This window comes from Coloeus monedula (assembly GCF_965178545.1).
Source record: "Coloeus monedula genome assembly, chromosome: 2".
Classification (NCBI taxonomy): Eukaryota; Metazoa; Chordata; class Aves; order Passeriformes; family Corvidae; genus Coloeus; species Coloeus monedula.
Window position 1 is genome coordinate 116,067,910 of NC_138782.1, and position 27,849 is coordinate 116,095,758.

Genomic DNA, 27,849 nt, shown 5'->3' on the forward strand with positions numbered 1-27,849 from the left:
ATGCACTCACCTCCTAGAGAACAGCCTGCCATCATGCTCTGGAAACTGGTTGAAAATGTCAAGTATGAAGATATCTATGAGGTGAGTATATAATATGCATATGAGTAAGAGAGTATATGTATATTTAAATATACATCTAGCATATAGATACAGGCATGGCTATATAATACTTATATAGTTCTACATATACATCCAGGCAGAAATAGAGACATACACCAGCACACACCAATATAGAGACGGGAAACCGATAGTAAATGCTTAAATGCTTATTTATTTGCATATTTGTATTCAGCATGCCAAGTCCTAAACTTTTTTTTTTTTTAAGGAAAAGCTGTTTGATGCGATTTAAAACATCAAAGAAATGATCTGGGTATTGGAATGAGGCAACTTAAATGCAAGAGTTTGATTGTTTAGACCTCCAATTAGATATAATTTGATTAAATATGGACAAATGTTGAGGAAAATTTAAAGAAAATAGAGAAAATAGAAGAGAAAAACAATCCGGTATTCAGGGACTGGATGCATTTCTTTCTTTTATTTTTTATTTTGCAATTCCAAGCTCAGCTCAACCTGAATATGGATTTTTTTTTTTCTTGTTTTAACAATCGGATACGTCTTTTAAGACTTTTTATACCTCTACACCAGCAGATAAGATGTGCATGTGTACATATACTGGCATTAATTAAGCGGCACATACGTTCTTGTGCGTGTGTGAGTTCACACACCCGAACCGATACAGTCGAGGGCAGCTCCGCATAGTCCGCGGACATGAAAAGTTGTGAGCTTTATCCAGACCTTATTTTCGAGGTCAAAAAGCAAACCAAGGGGGGAGAAAAAAAAAATCACAGCTCAAATACTGCGAAACCTTTCTTAATTTTGTATGGTTCCCTGAGCCGGATCTTTCCCAAAAGGGCTCCGCGAATGTGTTCCTTGTAAGTTAAACCAGCGTGCGGGATTTGCTCAGAAACGGGGGAAAAAAAAAAAAAAAAAAAAAAAGAAAGAAAAAGATGAGTGAGGAATGGTGCTCCACAAAATCGTATTTTAATTTTTTTCTATTGTTTGTATTTTTTAATTGAGTGGGAGGCGTTTGCACGGCGATCATGGGGGGAGATTTTCAGAAGGGCGCAATCTGCCCCTTCCAGCGCGGGAGCTGCTCCGTGGGCAGGCGGCCGGGCAGGGACCGGGGACCGGGAAGGGGCCGGGGACAAGGAAGGGACCGGGGACAGGACAGGGACCGGGGATGGACTGGGTGCTGAGCAGGGACCGAGCAGGGGCTGGGGAGGGGCTGGGGATCGAGCCGGGAGCAGCGACAGGGCAAGGACCGGGGACTGAACAGGGGCCGGAAAAGGACTGGGCACTAAGCAGGGACCGGGGACCGGACAGGGACTGGGAACCGGACAGGAGCCGGGGTGGGACCGGGCAGCCGCCGGGCACCGGGCAAGGACAGGGCAGGGGCTGGGTAGGGGCTGAGAGGAGAGAGAGGATACCGAGCGAGAGGCTGGCTGCTGGGCAGGGAGCGGGGATCGGGCAGTGGATGTGTGCTGGGACGGGGACGGGCAAGAGCCGGACAGGGGCTGGGGATCGGGAAGCGGCCGGAGCCCGCCGGGGAAGCGCCGTCGGGGCCGCCCCAGCCCCAGCCCCGCCGCGCCGCCCGCAGCCCTCCCCTCCGGGAGCGCCTTGGCACTTACAGAGGGGAAACTCCCGGGAAAAGCGCAGAAAGAGACCCAGGCAAGGTACAGCTCCGGCTGCTCCCGGCCGGAGAAAGAACGGGATGGAGGGAAGCGGGGTGGGGACCCGCCGGCCGCACGGGAGAAATGTCTGCACTCCCAAAAGCTGCCGTCAAGCTAATTATCATTGGCAAAAGCCGGCATCTGCAGAAGGAGCAGAGAATGAGCACGCACGTGTGCGTGTGTGTGTGTGTGCCTGTGTGTGTGTTTGTGTCCCCGCGTGTCCCCAGCCCGCTGAGCCCTCGCTGCCTTTCCCTCCCCATCTCCAGGCACAGCCCGGCCATTGTCTCTGCCCGCAGCAGCAGGCGACAAAACATCTCCCCTCCCTGCCTGCCGAGGTCGGGGATGAGGGCTTTTTTTCCACCCTGCTTTTGATGGGGGGGTTTAAGGCTCTGTGGATTTACGGACACCCGCGTTTGTAGATTGCCGTGGGAGAGAAGAGTTGGGGGAGCGGTTGGGTGGGATTTGGCTGCGGGCAGGGTATATCCTAACTTGGGGATGCGCTCCAGGGCATTTTGCAACGTGTAGCCTTACCAGAAAAAAAAAAAAAAAAAAAAAAAAAAAAAAAAAAAAAAGGGAAAAAATTGCTGTCTTTTTTTAAAGAGCTGAAACCCTCTAGATTTATGTTAAAAAATATTTCGGTCTCTTCTTTCCGATTTATAATTAACAACACGATGGTAGAGGCGTCAGCCACTTAAACTGAATCTGTTCTTAAAACAAAAGTGTGTGTGTGTGTGTGCGTGTGTGTAAGGGGGGGCAGCTCTGGGAAGTGTGAGTCTATTTAGGAAGGAACGTAAGTTGAACTTTAACAGAAATGGCAGACAGTCCAGTTGAACGGGTTCCTGCAACATCAAAAAGGTTTTATATCGCCCCTGGCTTTGCCTCAAAACTATAAATTTACTATCCTTTAAAATTCTCTCCATGCATTTCACATTTGGGTGGAAATCGTGAGATCTATGTACGTATATACTTTTTTTTTTTTTTTTTCATATCGGGCAGTAGAAACAGGATTCAGAAAAAAAAAAAAAAAAAAAGAAGTGGAGCCCAACTTAACGCAGATTCAAGTATTTATTTGGGTACTGAGAATAAATATGCTCTGTAACACGCACCAGAAGGGCTTAATCTTCGCTGTAAATAGACATATATTACAGTGACTGCACGTTTCTTCTTCCATTCTTTTAAAAATTACAAAAAAAAAAAAAATTAGAAAAGCCTCTTTTTTCTTCATGATTTGCTTAAAAACCCCAACAACAAACTGCAAGAACAAAAGCACCAAAGGCAATCAATTCCTCGTATTAGGAATGTATAATTAAATATATATCAAAACAAAAAGGAAATATGTTTTCTTCTCCTTCTTCTTCTTCTTCTTCTTCTTCTTCTTCTTCTTCTTCTTCTTCTTCTTCTTCCTCTTCTTCCTCTTCTTCTTCTTCCTCTTCTTCTTCTCCTTCTTCTTCTTCTTTTTCTTCTTCTGAGCCTCTAGCGTTGCTTCATCTCACTTCCTTGCTTCAGCTCAGCAGTGTCTACTTTCCGCATCTTCCTCCGTTCGAGTTAATTGAAGTTCTGCCTCTTCCTCGCTAAACTTTTTCCCCCCTCTCCCTCTCCCCAAACTCTGCCTCTGCCAGCCCCCCTCGTCTGATTACATCTAGTAATTCTCCACTGAATGAACGTCATTTACAATAGTAGGGGAGCTCTCGAGCTGGCTGCCAGCTTCACGCTCCATTTGGTCCTGCATTCTCCCTTTAAAGTAGTCGTGTAATATTAATAGTCATGAATATCAATTATTATGAGGCGGTGTAGAGAAGGAAAGGGAGGAAGGGGTAGCGGAGCAGTCTGAGCCTAGCCTTGGGTTGAAGAGGATTGTATTTGGGAGCTCAAAGGCGAAAAAAAAAAAAAAAAAAAACCAACCAAAAAAAAAAACCAAAAAAAAGGAGGAAAAAAAATCCCCGAGAGGGAGGGGTAAATCATATATGTAGATAGAGGTTTCCAGGCTCGGTTTTGGGGGCATTGGTCTTTTTTTTTTTTTTTTTTTTAACCTTTTTTTTTTTTTTTGATGGATAGACTTCGAAATATCTCAAGCTGTTCTCCTGTGTCCAACACGTCCCTTTGCAGATCTCCTTGATATTTTTCCCTCCAATTATTAGTATTATCACCATTATTTTATTTTTAGCTATTACAAGACTTTTTTTATTTCCAGATGTTAGTCCACACCTATTCCGCCATGGTGAGTTTGGATCCATGTTGTACTAGAATTGCATGTTCTCTCTCTCTCTCTCGATCTGTTGTGTCTCTCTCTCCCTCTCTCTCTCTTTTTAAACGCCTTTGGCTTGGTAATTTAGCACAATAATTGGAGGAGGCTTGCAGCTGCTTCTCCCTTTTTGCATTGTGTGTTCCCGATTTGAGCTAGGGGAGTCTTGGGGGAAGAGCAGGGGGAAAAAGAACTTTTTTTCCGTGTTGTTTTGTTGTTGGTTTGTTTTTTATTTTTTTTTTTTTTTAAACCATGTGTGCCATTGCTTGTGGGGGTTTGAGCTACACTCTGTGGAATAGATATTTTTCTTGTTTACTTTAGCCTCACAGCTTCAGTGCGTTGGAGTTGGACAAAACTCCTCTCCCACCTTTTCTCTGAAGCCTCTATACACTCCCCCCACCCCCTATCCCCCACACACACCCCAAAGACTTTTCATTACAATTAACCCCCACCCCATTCTCCGGAATATAATATTGAAAAAGGAAACAAAAGACGCTGGAAGTTGCTGCAGAAATCATAGCGGCTGGATTTGTTCAATACTGATGTTTCATTTTTATTTTATTTGAATTTTTTAAAATTTATTTTTAAGGGGTAGACTCCCTTTAAGCAAAGATTCCCTGAAAATTTTATTTTGGCTTTTTTTTTTCCCCCCCTTTTTTTTTTTTTTTTTTTTTTTTTAATTTTTTTATTTTTCCCAAGTCCTTTTTCACACAACTTCTCACCTCGGAGTCTTCCGAGAAGTGCAACTTTCTTTTTGGGCTTTTCCACGTGAAAATGGGTTGGTGATTTTGAGTTACAGGACTTCAGCAGAGGGAATAAACAGAGGTTGGGAAAATTTAGGCAGGAGAAGGGGTGGGTTGTCTGCATAGAAGGGTGTTCTTGTGCTCTTAATTTATTATTTTTTTAGCTTTGGTTTGATTTGAGGGGGCTGTGGATGGGGAATTATATTACTGGTCTGAAATTGCAGATCGTACATGTATTTGGAGCACCAGTCCTACATTTTTAATTATGATATTTAGCAATTCTCCCTCACACCCCCCGCCCCCTTCCCCCTTCTTGATTGTTTCTGGGAATAGACACGATGTGGGTGCTAAACACTGGAACATTTCTAATAATTGGCGGGGGAAGGGGGCACATCCGAATCCCACTTTCCAACTATTTATATTTTAGTTTATTTTACTTCGGGGTGGGTTTGTGCTCCTTTTACTTTTTTTTTTTTTTTAAAAAAGGTCCTCTTTTTTGTTGTCGTTTGTATGTCATTCCGCTTGTAGGACCGGCATGATGGAGTGCCCAGCCACAGTTCCAGGCTGTCCCAGCTGGGATCCGTCTCGCAGGGACCCTACTCCAGCGCTCCTCCGCTCTCTCACACCCCATCCTCGGATTTCCAGCCGCCTTATTTCCCACCCCCCTATCAGCCTCTTCCTTACCACCAAAGCCAGGACCCTTACTCCCATGTCAATGACCCCTACTCCCTAAACCCCTTGCATCAGCCCCAGCAGCACCCCTGGGGACAGAGGCAGAGGCAAGAGGTGGGATCAGAAACCGGGTCACTGCTGCCACAGCCTCGGGCCGCCCTGCCCCAGCTCTCGGGACTGGACCCCAGGCGGGACTACCACTCAGTAAGGAGGCCAGATGTCCTCCTGCACTCAGCTCACCATGGCCTTGACTCCGGCATGGGGGACAGCCTTTCTCTGCACGGCATCGGACACCCAGGGATGGAGGAGGTCCAGGTAAGGCACCGCGTTTCTTTCTCCCGGGCAGTGCAGCTGGAGCCCCTGTCCCTGGGCTAGGAATGATCGCTGAGGGGTTTCCAGCAATATTTCTGTGGGTTGCCATTCTTTTTCCACACTGGCTTTGTAACTCTGGTACTCCCCCCCCACACACACCCTGCCACCTCTATTTTTCTTTTCTTTCTTTCTTCTTCTTTTTTTTTTTTTTTTTTTTTAATAAGAGAATTTGTTTCCTTGCTGTCACGCACAGGCTCTGCTTTATAAACCCTCCCCTACATGGCAAAGCAGCAAAGTGCAGGGGGAAGGCAGACATGCTGCTCTAAATATTCCACGTGTTTCAAAAGCTGGCAGAGTTCAAGCTTGGCTTTTCAAATTCCAGTTATTTCCCATGCAATCTCAGCTTCCACTCCCCTCCACCCCCCTCTTCCCCCCCGCCCCCCCCCCCCAACCAATTTCCTGCCGTTCAGAGATTTTGATGAAACTGTCGAATTACTACATTTTTCATCCGGGAGGGAGGGAAAATATAAACAAACCAAAAGCAATAACTGGTGATCAGGAACAAGTCCTGTGTCCGTCCCCCCGCCCCCCTTATTTGTTAAGTGTGCTTGGTAGGGTAGCCCTGATTTTAAATAGTTTCATTCCCTCTTTTGGATAACAAAGGAGTTTCGCCGGGCTCAAAGCACAGTATTTTCCAGCTTTCTTCCATCCCACGCGAAACTCATCATCACGTGTTATTTCCTAAAAACAGAAGGACCCTTAACAGCTTCGGTGCTGGGGTGGTTTGCACCTTGTTGGGGCAGGGCATGGCCAGCCCGTGTGAACCCTCCAGGCGGAGGCTGGAGCCTCCAGAGTCCAAGTCCTGCCTTAGGCTTTCCTAATCGGAATTTTATGGGTTCCCCTCCATGCGGCTTCGGTTTTGTTTTGTTTTGTTTTTTTCACAAAATTTCTTTGTCGTATATCATATCTGTACATGTATTTAGTCTTGGGCTAAATAAAGATATGGACCACTGGATGAAATAACGACTTCAAAGTTACAGAAAGGGAAAAAGAAAGGAGAAAAGAGGAGCTGGGAAGATAAAAAATAGCCGTGAAAAAGGATGCTGCTGTACATGAGAGGAATCAGCGGCAGGGAAGCGGAGGGGATGCATTGCTTTGGCTTGAGGCTTGTCTTAGGGCTGCACGGGAAAATCCCCGAGCTTTGCTGGGGCGAAGTGTTTTAGAAATAGAAAGGTTTTGCTGTTTGGATTTGCTCCCGCCTCCGAGCTCATTGACCGTCGGGTCGCTGGTTTCTGCGGGTTTCCAAGGTGGCTTTGAGACCTGGGGGCAGCCCCTGACCGCCACGGGCGCGATGCGCAGGTCTCGTCTCGCATTCCTGGCTCAGACAAAGTGGTTTGCAAGTCAAGGCGAGTTTTACCTCTGTGAATGCAGAGAGGGGATCGCTCTCCTCCTTTCTCTTTGCAACCGATAGGCGTTAAGTACTGTTTGTGCTTGGATATTTACACTTTCCCCAAAGAAAAGCCGGTAATTGTTGTGCTTTTGTGAGAGAGTAAAACAGAGGAGAGAGAAGGGAAAGGAAAGAGATAAGAAAGAGAGAAGAAAAAGATAAAAGGCAGAAAGGACGAAAGGAGAGAGAAAGAGAAGAAAAGATAGAGAAGAGAGGGAAAGGAGGGGGAAGATAGGGAAAGAGAGAAAGACATAAAGAAGGAAGGGAAGAGAGGAAATAATAGGAAAGAAGGAGCTCAAATAAAGCAGCCGTCCATCCGTTTCCCAATAAAACATCCATTCTGCGGGAAGGGGACTGCACTCGCGGAAAGTGCCTCCCCCCGATGCTCCGAGAGCAGCGGGGCCACCCGTGGCCACCCGCGACCTGCTCGCCCGGGCTGGCCGGGCCGGGGTGGGTGCGATGGGATGGGGATAGGATGGGGCAGACGAGGCTGTGGACCAGCAGGGCTGGGGGTCTTGATTTGGGGTGCTGAGACAGCAGGAAATTAAACAGGTCCTTTATTTCTGAAAGTTTGTTCCCAGGTTGGGGGAGGAGGGGAAGAGGGAGAGGAGGGTATCCCAAGGAGAAACACGTGAAGGAAGAGGTGTCCAACTGCAAGTTAACACAGGCAGGAGGGAAAGCAGCCCAGAACTCGCTGCTGCCGCTCAGCATTTTCTATTCTCGTCTCCCCACTAGTGACAGATGAGGTTGGGCAGTTTTCCATCTTGATATTTAATATGGATTTATTCTAGATTCGAGGAACCTTTTCTAGCTACAGGGATTTTTATTTAGGCGACGTATACCCATTATCCACCATCGCTAGATTAAATTTCCAGGAAGGGTTTCAAATACTGGGTTTTTTCCTTTTCTTTAGTAGTCCAAAAAGTTGAACGGATTTCGAGATATGTAATTGGATAAAGATATTTCTCTTTGCTTTAGTATGTGCATGTCTGATCAAATATGTGCCATGAGAATGGGCTGGGCTGAGATGGAGACAGAGAAAGAGAATGCGTGACAGAAAGAAACAGTGGTTATTTTATAAACACCAAATCTAGTCCATGTGTGAGGCATTGTCCAGGGGTAGAATTAAGTGATTGTAACACGATAGCGCTCTGTTATTGTAAACAGGACATACTGTATTGCTATTGCTGCCCCTCTCGAGAGGAATTTTCAATCTGCGATTTACAACCTCCATACAGGGAACAGAGAACCCAAGACCTACTTACTGAACAAATTTGCATCATCTAATAGGGGCTCTGAAAAAAAAAATCACCCATTGCAACCCCAGATATTTTTTCCCTCCACCAGCTGGGCAAAAGTATGGTTATAGTAAGAAAAGATTCGATGAAGGAAAAACGGAGGGGGAAATTCAGATTCTTTAGACTCTTTGAAAGAAAGCAAAGAGCTCCGTTTTTAAGATTTTCACTCAGATGTATCCATAGGAGTCGAATAAGGTGGTGATAGATAGTGCTGAGGAAGCCTCATGCTATCAGATTATTGGAGGAGGGAAGGGAGGGGAATCTTCCTCTCCAGATTTTCTAAGTATATCTGGAAACTCATCACCTTTCCCCTCCCTGCACACACACCTCTGCTCCTCCTCCTCCTCCTCACTCACACTGCTGCTATGTGCTAGCTAGAGACACGGAAAGTTAAGTTGCACCAAAACACCCAAGTCTCTTATAAAGTAACCCCTGGTATCACTTTTAACTAAAGAAGTCTAGTAATTAAAAGTCTGAGTTGTTTTTCCACGTTTCCGCATGCAGTCCTAATTAAATCTTTACGATCCTCTCTGTGACTATTAACTGCCAGCATGCTGAGCGAATATCCTGTACAAAAACCCAGCAGGAGGGCGTAATTAGATAGAAAATCAGACAGGAGTCTTCTCATTAACTACAACAACTAACCCACGTTGCTGATGGAGCGAGCGGAGTGCACACACACACATAAAGGGTGTGCGCAACCATCGGCTCCAGAGATAAGGTGAGGTAAGGAGGAAAGATGGGAAAAAAAAAAATAAAAGAGAAGGTGATGTTTCACGTTTACCTCCGATTCTGTGCCATGGAGGTGCGCCACGCTGCGCTCCAGCAGGCTGCAGGGTTTGCTCATCATCCCTCGTTGAGAGCTGCTCAGGGAAAGGAGGGAAGACTTTGTAATTTTATTTTGTGCCCTTTAGGTATGTAGCCTATTGATTATGAGAGACACACACAGCCATGCCCAAACACAGCACATAAGGCACCGCTCTGTGGGTGCGTGTGTGCGTTCGTTTGAGGGTGGATTCAAGGAAAATGAAAGGAAAGATCTCATAGAAAATATTGCTCCATCACATTTTGGGGAGATGTAATTTTCTCCTAAGTCTCATTCCGTTTGGAATGTCTCCGCTGAGCACAGAGATGGAGATAAGGGCCGGATCCGGATAAGCTCAGGCTTTCGCTGTAGCAAAGATAAAGTTAAAATAATGGTGAAGTAAATCATTGCTTTGCTGTAAAGGTGTTTTGCTTAACAAGGAAAAACGTGACAACTTCCTAGATATGCAATAACACAGAAAAACCCAAATCCTTTAGTAAAAGTAATGGGAAAAATAAAATAATAAAGCCAAGAGACCCACAGGTCCCCCTTTTCCCCAGAATTTACCCTAAAACGGAACCTGTTGGAATTCTGCAATAAATTGTTCTTATGACACCTCTTCTCTTTCTGAGATGATTTTACAGTACCGAGTTCAGATTCAGCATTAATTTTGGCTTGTTTGGGGGTTTTTTGTATATACCACTTTCGTTTTGAGAAATGAAACCCAGCATTTGCTGTGTCCTCTGTGCCCGTCTTTGTTCTCTTCCCTGCTAAAGAAGTTAATGCCATAATAACAGGTGTGCTCCTCAGCGGGCTGAAAAGAAAGGGGGATAAGGGGGGAAAACAAGGCTTTGAAATCGGGAGACTTTTTTTCCTAGGCAATCAACTTGATGGTTCATACTTTTGATAATGTGTATCTCCGCTCCTCCCTCCCCGTCCCCACTAATTCAGGACATGGAAGCAACCTTGCGAGCTGTAAATCTCTTTCTGTTCATCCCCTATATGATGTGGGCGTTGCACTGCGCTCCGAAAGGCTCAGGCTTTAATTAAAAGTCCATAATGTAAACTATGATATATAAAAAGTAAATGGCCCTTGAATTATTAAAATGTAGCAGGGTTAAACAAACAAACAAAAAAAACCAAAAAAATAAAAAGGAGGAGGGGGAGGAAAGGGGAGGGAGCATTTAAGTTGTCCTTAATCGTGTTCATTTATGTCATGCAATAGATCTTGCAGATGTTGCCAAATTGCCACATTTTCAAAGGAAGAAATATAAAGCTTTATGGAATGCAAAGAAGTCTATGTGATATCTATGTTTTATAAGATAACAAAACCAGTATTGCACCCCATATGCTCCACACCTCCTTTTGTTTTATTAGAAGACTATATAATTTGTAAGAATTTCATTTCCTTGTGGATTTGGGGAAATAATAATAATAATAATAACAATACAACAATAAAAAAATCCCTCCTCCCCTAGTGAATTAATACAAATGGAAATAACAGGGACTCCAGTTTGGAATGACATGATTTATGTACGCGATTCTTTAATATCCAGTCAATTTGAATAGTGATGTTTTTATATCCACAGTCAGTTGAAGATGCCAATAACAGCGGTATGAACTTATTGGACCAGTCTGTCATTAAAAAAGGTATGGATTATTCCAACAAGCTAGACAAACTTTTACTGTGTAGCAATATCTTCATGATATATTTTGACTTTGGGGCAATGAATTTCTCCGGGAAGCAGGCACCCATGGCAGCAAGATGAATGAATAGCTGATTGGATCAGCAGACAGAGTGAAGGGATAAGACATGCGAAAGGAAAAGTTTATATCCCCGCCTCCCCTGCCCTTCAAAGGGTTTAATTACACAAATGCTCTCTAATGGGGCACCCCGTGCTCCAGTGCAGTTTCTACAGCCCCCCTTCCCTCCCCTCCTCCCCCGATAGTGTTCGATGGGGACCCCTTGGCTTTTAATGGGGGAAGAGGTTGATTCCCTTTGGGGCTTAAATACATTTCCCAGGCGAATCAAACGTGGAGAGGAGAGAAAGAGATGCCCATGGAAAGGCAGCCTCAGCCCCCTTCCCCGCTCCCTCCAACATTCCCTCCTTCCCCCAAGATTCCCCCCTTCCCCATGCCCATTTTTTACATCTTTCTACATATGCGCCCATGATTTAGTGTAACTGCAGAATCACCCCATACTGTTAAAGCGAATGTGATATTAACAAATGTTTGCAGTCTCTTGTACAGCTGTAAGCAAAATAATTAACTAATTAAACTAATTAAATGTAATTACAATAACTCATTTTGGGCGTATTGCAGCTGCTTAATTTTTTTACATTTCTCTGACAGTCACTCAAAGATGCTTGGCGATTAGTGTTGTGTTATGCTGATAGACATTAAACAGATCACACGCTGCAAATGGAAGGAAAGCTATCTTTAATTATCTAAGGAGTTTCTACTTCTAGATTCAATTTTAAGTACCAGAGATGAGGCTTAAAAACGCTGTCCCTTATGCTTGCTACCAACGGCACTTATCTCCAGGACCTTGTTATTTGTCAAATGCGCACAAATAGCTTAACAGCGACGATCTTCTAGGATATAAAGCAAAATAACAGGGAGGGTGTTTATCTAAAATGTGTTGAAGGCAGCATGAGGTCCTTCCGTGTATTTATTGTTTGTTTTGTTGTTGGTTGTTTGGGGTTTTTTTTTCTTAATTTAAATCTCCATGCACGGTCTCTCTTTCACACACATGATCAAGGTCTGGTTATTTGAGCGAGCACAAATGTAAACTTGAAGACCATTTGACAGCACCATTTATGACTATCTGTTGAAACGTCAAAGGGTTTTGTTTTGTTGTTTTTTTTTTTTTTTTAAGGAAGAGAAACTTACCTAACTTTAAAAAGAAAAAAAAAAAGGTTGTTTGTATCTGCTGTTTTGGTTCAGTTTGGATCTTTAGTGGGGTTTCTCCTCAGGGTCTGTAACCTGATGGTTGTTGTATTTTTAACTTTTTTTTCCTCACTCTCCTCCCCCTTCCCCACCCCCACTTGACACCTCATACACTCCCTCTTGGGTGTATTTGACTAATTACTTGATTTGTGGTCGAGAGGCTCCTTTCTAAGGTTGTTCAGTGCTGGTCTTTCGCAGAATACACAACCTAAAATATTATTTTCTTTTTTCTTTTCTTTTCTTTTCTTTTTTTTTTTTTTTTTTTTTTTAACACACGCAGCCTTCTGTCTCTCCATCCTTCAGCTGACGAGGACAGCAGAGACATTCCATGTGCGTGCTGGGTGGTGCAATTACACAGCGAGTAGCACTAGAATGTGAATGCCAGTAATTATTACATATTAGGTATAGGTTTTTATATATATTAGGAATATATTTAGGTGTGCTTTGTGTGTGTGGACATTGAAATGGTCCCAGATGAAGCAGCTGCTGCCTAAAGAGACTCAGTCCCATCTAGGTGGGATTACTTGTGCCTATTTGCAGACAGAAGAAGAAATACTCTGAGTTTACACATGATGAACAGGAGACACATGCTCTTTGGAAATAAGGTTACTAAAAAAGAGCCTGAGATGCATTTGCAACTGTTTAAAAGTCACTGTAGCAGCATTTTGTTCCTTAGAAGTAATGCTGAGCTCCAAGAAACTTTCCAGCATAAAGGAATATTGTATTTTTTTTTTCACAGTGAGTTTCCTGGGTGCAGAGGAAAATAAATGGGTAATAAATAGCAGGTCACATTTGTGGCAGTCAATATTTAATCAGGACAAGGGAAGGAGCAATGCAGAGAGCATTCAGTATCAATTTCGCTTTGTTCCCTGCAGTTTGTAGCTGTGAGGATGTACTTTGAAACAAGAACAAGTTATTTAAACTCTGTGAGTCGTTCTTGCAGGCAGATGGCACAGATAGATCGACAGACACACGGGTATTGCCTGATTTTTGTGCAGTGGAACGCTCCTGGGCTACATATTTGGTAGGCAAGGGTCGCAGGGGGTCTGCTTCACCCAATCCTAGTTGAGTGCCTCAATTTCTTTAATTGCAAAGTAGTGGGAAAAGTATGATGGGGACTTGAAGCCTAAACGTAATTATATCACCCAGTCTCTGTCTGTTCCTTTATGGCCTTTGAGGCCTGCAGCGGGAATTGTCTCTCTATGCAAAAGGTTTGCCAAAATATTAAGGAAATTATATAGGGATTCATACATGGCTATTGATTTATCTCAGGTATCGATCCCGCACAACAGATTACATATACCCAGGCTCTTGTTATGTTTGCTATCTGAGCTTACTTGACATTTCTGAAGTAATTTAGTTAAGAGGAAATGAGTTGTTCCCAGTAGAGAGAGCAAACGAGTGGAGTGAAGGTAGCCAGCGTGATAAATGGCTCTTTCATTTGGAGATCTCCAGAGCTCGTTTAAGGCTAATTTTCTGTATTAGCCCCCTTTGAGCTATTAATGCAATAGGCAGGGACCGTGGCCCCTTGTCTCTTAGCTGCCCCATTAGAGAGAGCATTAAGCTACCAAGCCTGAACTCCACTGTAGTGGTGGTGGCGCTGAAATAATGAAAGGTGCTTTTTAAACTCTCCTAATCTAAACTGGCAGAGGGTGGTTAATACGATTTGAAGGGGGCTGGTCAATGAACAATCAATAAACTAATAATGAGAAGGATGCGGTACATTAACAGTCTAAAAATCCAACGAGACATTAAAAAATCATCTTTAACTCCCACTTCCATTAGGATTTGGGTGGTGGAAGTGGGAGGGAGGGAGCCAGATAAATCATCAAGATGATAATAATCACCAAGAGCATTAATATCAGATTTAACTCAGCTTTCAGAGCTTGCTGACTGCACGTTTGGAGGCCTTTCCCTCGATTTTTGCTGAAATGAAGGGAAGGTTTTCCATGTGTCAGGAATAAAAGATTGGGTCCCCTTATCAAATGCTCATCTGAAATTTGCTTGGCACTCTCTATGGCGAAAGAAGTTGTCTTCCTGCAAAACCTTATGTGGCCCGAGTCCCAAGTTAATTTTTGTGACTCTGGGGCACAGTCAGTGACCTTAAAATTATTCTGATGTATTTATTTACTTTCAACTGTTTCTGACGATCTCTGCACACTCACATCTGATTTAGCATGAAAGGCCATTTTAACTTGGAAGACCTTAATTCATGGCCTTGCAAACACTCTCCGTTGTTCCTCCTATTTTAAGGAAACACATGAAAGAAGGTCTCTTAACCTTTTGTTTTTAGCTGTTAATAATCCAGCACGAGTTTCCTCCCCACCACTTGAAGCAGCTGATAAATAATTAACTGGAAACCACTCCGGCCTCAGCTTTTCAGGTGATAGATCTGGGGCTCAAGAGATGTTGCTTCAATGCCACTCAGTTTCGTGCTTATTCTTGAATTACCCACTGAACCTAAGGATCCCCTTTAATTAAATGCAAAACAGTTTCGAGGGAATACATTCCACTTTGAAATTTAGTCCTGGCTTTCAGGGGACGGGGACTGTGGTGGAGGAGAGGGGTGGGAGGAGAGGAGGGGATGAGGGGGACAGAAGGAAATGGGAGATGAACACGCAATTTTCGTATTTGTTCCTTAAAATTAAGATAAAATCCGGGTCTCTTTAGTTTCAGCGTCTAAGACGCTGCTCCTGGACGTTTTAGGCTTGGCTACAGAGTCAGAGCAAATCACCAGTTACAGCAAAGTCCTGTTGTTAGCATGGACAAAGAACCTTTTACTCATTTAAAGCCCAGTAGGCAGAGTAAAAAAAAATTGAAAGTAGTTTGATAGTTTATTAGTAATTAATTTGTCCAGGACGTTTCTTAGTAAAAAATACAAGAAATAATTTTTCTGATTGATTATTTGACTGGCTGTTCGGCTACCATATTATTCAGCCGGGTTATTGCAATGATATCCATAGCTTAAACCCTTCTTAAGCAGCTGTTTGCAGGACATAAATCTATGATTTCTTTAGTTTTACTGTCGTTAAAACAACTTTTTTCACCCCATTTCCACTTGTGCGTTCACATTTGTGCGCAATTTCACACGTTTTTGGCGAGCAACCCAACAGAAAACCACCACCAAAAAAAAAAAAAAAAAGAAAAAGAAAAAAAGGAGAAGCCGAAGACTTAATGTATGCACAGAAAATTGTAAACATGTAAAGAACTGAAAGCTTCACGCTGAGTTTCGCCATGCTCCATTTCCCCACCATTTCCTGCTGTCGTTTTAAAGCGATCTCACTCATCTAGAGATCCCGTTTGCAGGAACAGTATGCTTATAATTACTAACAAATCAAGCGGCTACTGTTGCTCTCCCGGTTTATTGATAAGCTGAAGAGAAATGGAAGGGGGAGAAATGACAAAGAGGCTGGAAGTAACCACAGGAGGAGAGAAAAAAAAACAAAAAAAAAAAAAAAAAAGGGAGGAAAAAGAGATAAAGAGGTGGAAAAGGAGAGGAAAGAAAAAGAGAGGCTAAGGAGGTAAATAAAGAAGTATAAAGGAAGGGAGGAGGCAGAGATTTTGAAAGGGGGAATGATGTATTTGTGAGTGCTCACACACGCAGCAAATAGAATTTGGGAGTGAAAGAAAATCGAACAGCTTTTGCTGGGGATAACAAGAACTAAGTGGGATAAAGTGAGAGCAGGAATGGTGGGGACGCCGCGTGGATACGTGTGTGTTATTCTGTGTCGTTTCAGCATTTGTGGCAGTCCCTAACCAACTGGGGAAGTTGATATCGGCTAAAAATATCCTCTGCATTCGGGTTTATTTACATACATGCAGGGATTTGACACACGCAGCTGCACGCACGGACGTGGAGATCTCCTCACCCACAAAAGCTCCACGTTCTGTTATCTCTGCTGATGTCTGGGCTGTGTCTGAAAAGCTCCAGCCATGATAAACATATAGATATGATATAGATAGAGATAATTCATTCCATGGCAAACACTTTTTTGAGGCAGCATTAGGTAATTTACAGAAGATATAGAGCCCAGATAGAACAGATCTCTCTGAAGCTATGAAATTGCGATAGATATGCTTACACCGCCTGGCAAGCCTCTCAGATGGGTTCAGAGCTATCAGACTCCAGCTGATGGGTTTGTTCATGTCGTTCTTTTCAGGGAAACACTGCTAGGAAGAGAAGCTGAGGAGCTCTCAGCATAGCAGGGAAGGGAGCCAGCCTGCTTCCCAAAAGCAATTTGCAAGGGAGAAGAAAAAAAACACCAAGCACGTGAAAATCCATAATTCAAAGGTTAACTAATGTAATGAGTGCTCCAAAAGGCCAAAGCGAGCAGGGTGAGGTACACTTAAGCATTGCACGGGTCCTTCTCTCTTTAGTGAGTTTGGACTAAGATCAGATGTTCGTGGAATTGCTGCCTCTTGTTTAATTTCTCAGTTCACTGGACAGTGACCTGATAAACTGGTCACTAAATATAGTCACGGTGAAGGTGTACTCGAACTGCAGAGCCCGTGTGTTTGTCCCAAGAAAAAAATGCCAGTCATGAAAATCTGTCTGGTGGCACTGCTTTAATACAACTTTTTTTTTTTTTCTTTTTTAATTTCTATTTTTTCTACTTGATGCTTCACTCAAACAGATCATTGTGCATGAAATAAGAGATATGTTTATGTATAACAAGGGGGAAAATATAAATACAATTTTTTGGTCTGCTGGAACTGCCTCTGATGTACAAACAAGTCTTTTCCTATAGAATCAATGGCAAAAAAATTCCTAATAACAGCAACGAAAGCAGGAGCAGGCCTCTAACTCTTTTATAACTGTTTCTGAGCCGCTCTCAAACTATTTGAAACCACCTTTATGAGCTGCATAAAGTGCCTAACTAAAAATAATAGAGAAATAGGAATCCATTTCACTTTCCGATTCCCTGAAGTCAAGCCACTCAAAATAATTTGTTTATACTGGAGACTGTATACAAGGCATACGAAGCAATATGTATATCTAAAATCGACATGCCTTTTGGTTTTTAGCTGTTATAGAGCTTTTATTGTGGGGGTCTGGTCTGGCAGTAGGAAATGATCTGTAATAAAAACAGTGAAACACGGTTGTGTCTATTCCATGCACTGAGGTTATAAAATTGGCAATTGCCCAGTAGTTAGCACTTGGTAATATATTAGGATACCCGATCTTATTGTTTAGCAGCTCCAGACGACTTAAATATCCGCTCAACCCTAATGGTTTGATTCTCCAGATATGTTGCAAATAAACAGGGCTTTTATGACTTAACTGACATGTATTATAACTACCTAAATAGCTGGCATATGTGCATAATAGAACCTTATTATTTGCCGAATTGGTTTTGCAATTGATTGAGTGGAAACGGGAGATTGTGGAGCAGTATCTGCTCAAAGAGGGTGTGTAATCAATTAGTCTTCTCCTCTGAAACATGCCCGCTGGAAACTGCCAGGGCTCTCCCACCAGCAAAAGCCCCAATTTCAGCGTATATTTTCTATAAGGAAATGCGTGTTGCCGCGGATCCAAGAGGAAGCAGCAGTAGCAGCTGTCAGCTTTTATTAACTCTTGCATAAAACATACCTTAAGTATGGTTTGTTATCAATTACTTGCAGAAATGAAACAACTGGGAAAATGCAGCGAGGCTCCCTATAAATTAAAGTGATTGGGTGATTGATTAGAGCACCTGCTGTAAATCATAACAGTTACACACAATTATGAGAGAGCTATTTAAGTTCATTTGTAAACAAAATTCATGTCACGGGGGAATGGCTCTCAGTTTTAGTTCAACCAATTTTGTTGTTTATTTCTGAGTGTGTCTGGTTGCTATTATAGGAATTTGTTCGTTATAATCCCCTTGGTTACTCTTAAAATAACCTCACTGGTTTGTCAGAGAAAGGAAATACTTCATTTTATCTTGGAGAGAACAACATGGTTTTATTTTGTTTAGTTTCACTTTATCATTCTCTTTTTACTTTTCCCTATAACTACTTTTAAATATGTGTTGCAGTAACTAAATCAGTTTTATGTAGGGGCAGGAGAGTTCCTACTAATTCACGGACAGCACAATATGATCAGAGTGGAGAACACCATGGTTAGACCAGATATTTTTTCCTGGTGTTCATTTTTCTGAAGGAAAAGACTCATTTTATTTCATAAACCAGACTTAATAAAAACACAAAGCAATAACAGAGCTGTCTTCTCATTGCTGTATCCTCCAGCCTTGATACTCATTTAAGACAGCAACTCCCTTTGTGTAGTGAATTTATTCCTGGCTCAGCTTAGCAGTAATGGAAACATTAGCCAAAAAAAAGTAAATTTTCCTCTTTTTTTCCCCTCCAGAAAGGCGCTGTCCGTTGTACAAAAGGCATCGGGGGGCTCTGGGTGAGACACAGGCTCAAACCCGAAAGTTGCCAGGTGCTTGCCAATATGTATTTTATTTCCCAATGATCAAACCCTGCATAGAGGCTGTACTGTACCACCCTTCTCTCCATCCATCATTCATGGAGCAATTTCCTAGAGGTTGGGGGAGCAGCACCCTTTAGGTTGCTGGAGGTAGCCAGAGATTCAAAATTCCCTTTCATTTTGCTGTTCTGTGCATGTCAGAGAGACTGTGGTTATCCTGTTCTCCTTTGTGGCCTGATGGTTTCTCTCTCCCCTCCTCCCCTTTTCTTTCTCCAGTTCCGGTTCCTCCAAAATCTGTTACTTCTTTGATGATGAATAAAGATGGCTTCCTGGGTGGAATTTCAGTCAATACCGGAGAGGTGTTTTGCTCTGTACCTGGCCGCTTGTCTTTGCTTAGCTCAACTTCAAAGTATAAAGTAACTGTGGGAGAAGTTCAAAGACGCCTTTCCCCTCCAGAGTGTCTGAATGCATCTCTCCTAGGAGGAGTACTTAGAAGGTAAGAGTCTGGGGCAAATGTGTGAATGTATCTGGGCCTCCATGCATGCACCAGAAATCCTTGGTCAACAGTAAAGATGATTTCAAATATGCATTGGTCCTATTGTTAGAGCCTGTGCATGTAATGCTGGTGATAAGGTGAAAATATGCTGTGTTCAGACACTGGGATGAATGTATGGAGGAGAGGAGACAAGGATTTGGCCTTGTTTAGCCACAAATGAAGGAACTGAGACGGAAAGATTTTCCCCTTGTCCATGCACACACTTTCTATCTTTTCTCCTTCTCACACTTCTCTCTTAGAAAGTGGACAAAATAAAATGCCATGATGGGCGTGTTTCAGGATGAACTGCAAGTATTTCAGGATATTACATCCCTGATGTATTTCTAGGGATTTCCTAGATAAACCCACGAGGCTTCCTCTATATGGCAATAATGATCACGCAATTATGGCAATTATGACACCTGGTGTCATACAAGAAATTGGCAGGGATCTGATAGGCAAACTGTAAGGTATGCAGGTACCTGACTAAAGAAAAGCCACCAACAGGTAGCTCTGAAAGTCAGAAAATATGCTTCACACAGAGAAAGTTGCTAGAGGAATCACTCACAGCTGGTCTTGAGGCCTTTGCTGCTTAACATTTGTGCGAATCATCGCTAATGCCCTGGTGGATTTTGCTGAAGACCTCAAAATAGTTGGCGTTGTTGGCACTGAAGGAAGTGGGAAGCAAGGAACAACCTACAGGCCCGGTTGCCACTCCATCATAACAAGTGGGAGACGGTGCTTTTATGTAAAAGCAACAAGAATTTAAGCTCTGGGGCCATTAGTTGGAAAGGCTGCCAGGGAGAAAGAGCTTTTTCTTCTTGGCAGTGCCTGAGGGACTGTGAATTGTCAGCACGACTTGTCTGTAAGAAAGGTGAGCTAAGGCTCTATCTCCAGTCACAACAGGGGAGAAGCCATGAGGCAACAGTATGAGGTACCAGCTCACCCACTCAGGCTGAGAGGGTACAAGATTTAATTTTCTGTGTGTGAGGTAGACTGGAATAAAAAAACATAACTTTTAGGCAGAGACAAATGCATACAAACTGAAAATGAATAAACTTCAGATACTGTATAAAAGTTGCTAATCTTAGAGGAGGAAATATCTTGGCAACTCCTGCAGCAGCAATTTGGATGCGTTGGTTATAAGGAGCTTTAAAATGAAGTTGGTGTTTGGAGTTCCCCCCTCCCCACCGCAAAAAATTCTGTGATGACGTCAAGGGCTCTGGCTCCGTGTCTGGAGACAAGGGGTAAAGTTCTGCTACATGCGGTCAGTCACCCAAATATACACGTGAGAATTCGGGTCTCCCAAAATAGCTGCTGTTCCACGTGAATGTCTGTAATCATTGTTCAGCTGCCAGGGACAGCAGCAGAGATCTTTACTTACAGATGCTAACCTGCCTGCTCCTTCTGTACAACTACAAATAGAGCAGGGAGAACATCTGAGAGATGCTCTGTAGAAAATATAATTACCAAGGTAAAGAAACATTATTATTGAACTTCAGCAGATTTCTGGAGGTGGCCCAAGCCGTAATCATTGGCTGCTGCTGACTTCAGTTCCTATCTTGAATCTAAATTTTAAACAAGATTTTGGTTCAGAGCAGATGAGATACAGAAAGCTGCTCTCTTGCAATTCTGCCATCCAGCCCTATTTACTTCGATATATAATAGTGGGAAGCTAGTGTGGCTTCTCTGTAGTTTCTGGTTTCCTTTCTCTAAGTGTGACTGCTAATTCTTAAACAAATTTTAAGTAAGAATTAAGAGAGTGTTGTGACTGACTCTGTTCTTAGGTGCCAAAACTCTACCCGACTTCGCAGGTGGCAAGATTTCATCCCTGGGGGTTTACATATGTATGGGCGTTCGAACAATAGCTCTGAATTTCCCACGTATAGCTCACTCATCCTCTTATAGCCCTTATCAGTAACCTCCGACAGATATTCCAATCTTGCCCCAGGCGATCCATTCCCTCTTTATAACGCACCGTGCCTCAGGTGAGCTCTTCCTCTCAGAGTCACCTCCTCGCACAGGAACACACACGCGCGAGAAGGTTTAATAAATATTTCCCTCCTTTACAGTTTATCCACAGGCGCACACACACTCCCTTCGAACTTTTCAGATTTATTCGGTTTTTTATCCCCTCGTCCCATTCTGGCTCTTTCCTGGTATAATCCTCCTCTACCTTCCTATCCATCTCTTTACTCCGTCTTAATACAAGTTGGTGTCATATCCATTTGCTCTCTAGATCAGAACCTTTCCATTAATTATTGCTGTTTGGCGTTATTTGATTTCCCTGGATAAAATCGGGAGAAAAATGGGTTCATCCCCGCTTCTACCCCTGGGAGAAATTCAGAAAATCTCAGCAATCCCGAGCAGAAATCCACACCCCCAGAGTCCTTAACATCGAGTGAAAACCCTCCCAGGCTTCGCTGACTGCACAGACTAAACGTTTCTTCCAGGAACACTGCGGGGTTAATCACGATGTTAATTTCTTTGCAATTCTAGAGCCAAATCGAAAAACGGGGGGAGATCTTTGCGAGAAAGGCTAGAAAAAATCGGTTTGAATTTACCAGCCGGCAGGCGTAAGGCCGCAAATGTCACTTTACTCACCTCCCTGGTGGAAGGTAAGCCGAGGGTCGCAGCTCCCTTCACACCCCTGCCTGCTCTGACCTCCTGTCTGACATTCACAAAACAAAACAAAACAAAACAAAACACCAAAAAACCCGACCAACTTTCGGGATCAGGTGGGAAAACCTTGCAGAGGTGAAAATCAGGACGGGTTAGGAGGAACACCGGCACGGTTAAGGATCCCATTCCCAAAAATGAAGTCATTGGCTGGAGGATCATTGATCCCTCCTGCTGGCAAGAGTGAGGGAGTGTGTCTGTGTGGATATAGGTGTATATATTTGTGAGCATGTGTAATTCTGCAGGGCAGTCCCATTCCTCTTTGCTATTCGTTTCCACCCTGTGATCTCCGACTCTAGATCTGCCCCATCCTCCCGCTAATTCGCTCCTCCCGAGCTGATTTATGGCCTCTACAAGATGCTCAGTGAGGAGAAATAATACAAAATTACTCTTTTTTTTTTTTTTTTTTTTTTTTTTTTTTTTTTTTGTATGAAGCAGAGCAATTTAAGAGTAGCAGAGCTCGGTTTCCCTTTAGGTAGCTGGAGGTGAACAAAGAGAGCAGCTACTCCTGAGGGAGGAGACAGGAGAGACTAAAGTTTCAAGTCATTTCAACTAATGTCATTTTGGTGGCCAGCGTGTTTCTTTGATTTGTTGTTACTGTATCGACAAGGAAAATTTAGAGCCACTAAAAAGTTTAGGGTTATGTGCGTGTTTATGCTAAGTGAAGTTGGATTTCCTCCAAAAAAAACCTAACTGGAATAGTATGGATGCAATTATGAATTATATGTATCTGCATTACACATACACACTGAGAGGCGTATAAATAATCCACTTATCTCTTCTGCGTCTAAAGCGAGCATAAATATTTGTGCTAGATATTAACTTTTCAACTCTTTTGATTGAGTTATGTGAGCGACAAGACCTTGGCGCTTGCAGAGTGAAGGAAGGCTCGCAAAAAGACGGGGGCTGAGGGGCAGGAGCTCCCCATGGTACACGCATGTGTGTGATGCCGAGAGTGCAAGGCTCAGTGTAGGTTACAGCACAGGGTCTCGCTATAGGAGGTGTGAAGCATTTCGGGGGGCACAAGTGCCCTTGAGCGCCCTGTTAGTGCAGCTTCACCCCCGCGGTGTGTGTGGAACACCGTGCACTCTGCTCTCAGCAGCACCAGCCCCTCCTCGAAACTGGCGTGAGGTTCAAAAGCCGGTGGGGCTGCGCAGTGATGCTAAAATCTGTGTCAAGTGTGCAGTAAGGTGTACATTCCCCTCCTCTCCCCTGATTCCCTTACAAATCAACAGTTTGCCTCCAGAGAGCTCCCTCCTTTCGGAAGAAGCTGCACCTGATGGAGTTTTGTCTCTCTTATTTTTTTTTTTTTTTTTTTTCCTCCTGCCAGCAGCCAGGCTTTAGCGTAGCTGCTCCTGTACTGCTCGGTATCGCCAGGAACAGGAACGCTCCGGTCGGTCCCGGCCCGCGTTGCTCGAACGCTGCCTGGGAAGACCCTGGCCGGCTCGGGAACCCCCCCTCCAGGCTCTGCCGGGTGCTCTCGCCTCCATTAACCGGTTTGATGATTAGCGAGAAGCATTGGAAAGCAGGAGATGACGTTGGAAAGCAACTCCTGATAGTTAAAAATAACGTGGTCCTGGGGTTATTAGACATACCTGCGTGTTGGAAACCTTCCCCCTCGTCCCTCGGGCGATGCTTTAAAGGGTTTAACGCTTTATTCTAGAGGGGTTGAGCTATAATCTGGTGGAATCCCTCTAGAGTCTGAGGGGGTTTTCCCCCCTCCTTTTTTCCTCCTTTCCGCAGCTACTGTCTTCTTCTTGTGGCATGAAGTACATCAGTAGGAGTTGGATGACACAAACCTCTGTAGGCAAGAAACCTGAAACCAGGCAGGCAGGAAAAGTGAATTAGAATTAGAGTTAGAATAATGATTTTTTTCACAGAAAAAGTTGCCATTAGTTGTTATCTTTCCACCCGGCAGACAGGAGTTCTTGTTTCATGATGGTCAGTTAAAATGCAGATTGTTAAATTGCCATCGGGTTTAACGCGGTTGTCTCCATAATTTTACAGATGTGGCGATAACTGTGATAATGATGCAAGTGCCCCGTGTGTGCATAAAGTGTATCTCTAACGTCCCACAAAAAATCAACGCTAATATTAACAATATATCCACATCTGTAAAATTTTGGACAATGATCTGAGGTATTGAAACAGGAACGGTCTCTCTGCTCTTAAGAGAAGTTTGGGTCTGAAAGGTCTTTAGCCTTTCAGGCTTTGACCAGTTTCCCCTCGCATTTTTCTTTGGCCCAGTAAAGTTTTGTGTGTGTGTGGTGGGTGTGTGTGTGAACTCTTCCCTCCGTTCTGCACAAGCAGCTGATGGGTACAGACCGACACGAGCGCAGTGTAGCAAAGACAAATCTCATCAGCTCAAAATCTGTCCCATCGACTTCTGTCCCCAAAATAGTGCTGGTGGGGGGGAAAACACACAACTGGAGCCTGTCCCTGAGGTGGAAGGGATGATAACGGGTTTCCAAACGCTGCTCAAAGGAGCTGGTGCCTCCCAGGGGGGCGGTGAGCTCCGCCCGGTGTCCCGGCGGGTCGGAGCCAGCCCAGCCCGGGGTCGGCGGTGCCCGGAGGTGTTAATCCCCGTCTCGTTCCCTCCAGGTGAAGCCGTTCATTTAGCTCGGGATTTTGGGTACATCTGTGAAACGGAGTTCCCAGCCAAAGCTGTTTCTGAGTACCTGAACAGACAGCACACGGACCCCAGCGACCTCCACTCCAGGAAAAACATGCTGCTTGCCACAAAGTGAGTGCCAAGTTAACCAACCCCCTTCTCCCTTTCCAGGAGAAAACCCTCCTTCTCCTCAAACTCTTCCTCTGAGCTCGCTTGGAAGGCCGATGGAATTTCCAGGCTCTAAATTCCAACAGCCCCGCGGGGAGGAAGGATGCTCGAATTGCCCCAAGGAGCTCTGCATCCCTCTGCAGTGGGGTTCCTGCTGGCAGACCCTGCCCCTATAGAGGTTGTAGGCGATGCTCCCCTAGCTATAGAACATCATTTTCAAACCAATCCCAGTTAAACATTTTTTGTGGAAAGTGGACCAAAAAAATCTATATTTTCCTTCCACAGCGTCTGTCTGTCCCTCCTGCTGCTCACACACACCTGTCTGTCTGCTACCAAATTGCAATGTCTTTCCCATACGATTTAATTAAAAATATATATTTTTTAAAAAAAAGGGAAAAAAAATAAAGAAAAAAAGAAAAGCCCACCACCATGCACTGCTAATGGTTCTCGATTTGCCCCCCCCCCCCCCCCAATCCATCTCTCTCCCTTGGGACTTCCTCGGTGGGTGTTCTGTGTGTGATGATTTACACCAGGCTGTGCCTTCCAGATCTCACTGGGTGCTTCATGGTTTGCTCGGGTACTCGGCAGTGGGTGCTGAGTGTTCACACACCTTCGTCTGTCAGGAAAAAAAAGGGAGGAAAAGAAAAAAAGAAAAGAAAGAAAAATCCCAGCCCAAACACCTCTCATTTACTTCATGCTCTGGGACGTGGCTTGCCTCCAATGACAGTGTAATTTAAAGAAATATATGGAGGGTTGAAAAATCATTTGCTCAAATTTGTCCAGATGTTTTTTAGACGTGATTGGAATTTGATTGCCCTTTTCCGCAGGGTCAGAAGATATTAATGTCCCAGAACTTTAATTGCTCGCAGATCCTGCTTTGCTCTTTGAAGATGTAAAATGTTGGACTCATTACTGTTTGTTCTCCAAATTCAAAGTTTCCTCTCTTGCACTTTCTTAATGGATAATACACATAGAAGTAGACCTTTATCTTTCCCCACCCTCTGAAACCTTTAACCCACTGGGAATTTCAGAGAATTTCAGAGGATGAGAGCTGAATGTCTTTTTTAAAGGTTTCTTTTTTCCTTTTTTTTTTTTTTTTTTTTTTTTAATATTCTGGTCTTTTTTATCTCCACTCCCTGTGTAGGCACCTGTCTTAAAAAACTGATTCCTTTGGGAACCCTTAAAGACTATTCCTGTGGGAGCTGCACCAGCCTCCAGGGTTTCTATGTTACCCAGGCACCTGTTGACTTGAATGTCTTTTGCACTAGAGTAATGCAAAAGAAAGTGATTGTGTGTGAATTCATTAGAAAAATCAAATCTGATTTTCAAAGGTGCAGGCAAACAACCAAGAGCCAGATGTCAGCTCTGATGTGTTAATTGGGTTGTCACACCCCCAGAATAAAATGGGAAGTGCTCGCTTTTTTCCTCATGCCATGAATAAGCCAGCCTGGAGTCCCAAAATCCTGATTTTTCTCAGTAAGGTGGCCCAGCCTGGGCAGACTCAGAGAAGCTCTGTTTTAGCCCTTCCCTGTACCAGGTCCCTGTGCCACCCAGTAGTTCTTAGTGCATGGCTGTGCTTTCCTTTAGGGACAGATTGGTGGGAGCTGCTTTGATCCGGGGTCAGGCCTCCAGGAGGATGGGTGCTTGGCAGATCCAGGGCACATCCATCTGCCTTTCAGCCTGGTTGTTTCTGAAGCCACCGAGCAGGGCTGAGTTTTCACAGTGCTTCTGAAACATCCTTGTGACTGCTGGAGAGATTTTAGTCTCCAGAGCTGGTGTTATCCCCTGAAGAGCATCATTATGAGCAGGGAGATGTTGGCTCACCATGCCTGGTGCCCAAGAACTGCTGGGGAAAAAGATGGTGGCAGAAAGGTCCCATCCCATGTCTTGGGACCACTTTTGGCCTGAACCTGCCCATTGCTTTTCACAGATAATTGTTGGATGAGCCTAACTGCTCTTCTCTCCCTCTCTCCCTCTCTTTGCCTTTCTCTCTTCCATGCAGGCAACTTTGTAAAGAATTTACAGATCTCTTGGCCCAGGACAGGACGCCCATTGGAAACAGCCGGCCCACCCCTATTTTGGAACCGGGCATTCAGAGCTGCTTGACTCACTTCAGCCTCATCACTCACGGCTTTGGGGCCCCTGCTATCTGCGCTGCCCTCACGGCCCTCCAAAACTACCTGACTGAAGCTCTCAAAGGCATGGACAAGATGTTCTTGAACAACAACACTGCTAACAGGCACACATCTGGCGAAGGACCAGGTAGTAAAACTGGAGACAAGGAAGAGAAACACAGAAAATGAGAGAGAGAGAGAGAGAGAGAAAGAGAGAGAGAGAGGAAAAAAATTAGAATGAAAGAAAGGAAAAGAAAAAAAAGTTAAATAAATAAAAGGAGAAAAGAGAGAGATAATCTTTTAAAAAAAAAACCGTCTTAATTTTAGCTTTAAAAATACTGGATTGGGCTTTGGAAGAATTCTATTAGGTAGGACAAAATAATAATAATAATAAAATAAAAATAATAATAATAAAAGAAAGACAATAATTTAAGATCAGAGGAGCACAATGGCGCAAGACCAGTGGTTCAGAGTCTCTTGCCAGGAACATGTGAAGACAACCACCAGGATTTTTTTTTTCCCACTTCTGTTCTTTCACATTTTTTAAATAATGATTGGGGGGGAGGGGAATATAATAATAATTAATAATAATAATAAAAGAAAGAAATGAATAACTTATTGGAAGAAATCGGAGAAACATTTTTGGTGTCAGTGCTTTGATTTCTTGAGCTGCACGGTCTGTCTTGCTATTATTTTTTTTATTTTATTCCTTTTTTTTGTTTGTTTTGAACAACGTCCTGTCTCCACCTAGACTAAAATGATCTTCCAGAGTGTTCCTTTCTGAGCAACTCCATGGCCTCATTCCCCTCAGTTCTCCCCACATCATCTCACCACCCTGGCTCTGTCTAGACTAGGAAAGGAGGGGAGCTCCCAGACCCCTCACCAAGCCATCAACACCTGCTGCGTTCACGGCAGCCTCTTAACTTTAGGTGCCACCAGAAGGGACGTTCGGGGTCGCCGTGGCTCAGTTGAATTAGCCAAGTCTATTTTTTAAGAACTATTTTGTGTTTTTTCCTGGTCTAGACAGACTCTCTGTTTAGATTGCCAGCGTTTACAGGTGTGTCTGGGTGTGTGTGTGCCTCTGTGTGTGCATCTGTGTATGTGCACACCCGACTCCCTGGGGGGGGCGCGT

The 27,849-nt window shown here is 43.8% G+C and overlaps 1 protein-coding gene across 1 annotated transcript; it reads left to right on the plus strand.

Annotated features, from left to right (window-relative positions):
- On the plus strand, positions 1-26,906 carry TFAP2B (transcription factor AP-2 beta; the record flags this gene model as incomplete). The annotated part of the gene is made up of 7 exons (XM_082302303.1): positions 1-81; positions 5,244-5,702; positions 10,839-10,899; positions 18,887-19,106; positions 21,645-21,763; positions 24,426-24,567; positions 26,606-26,906. 7 exons carry the CDS (start codon positions 1-3, stop codon positions 26,904-26,906), a joined length of 1,383 nt encoding a protein of 460 aa, XP_082158429.1.
- Positions 26,907-27,849: the final 943 nt, after the last annotated feature.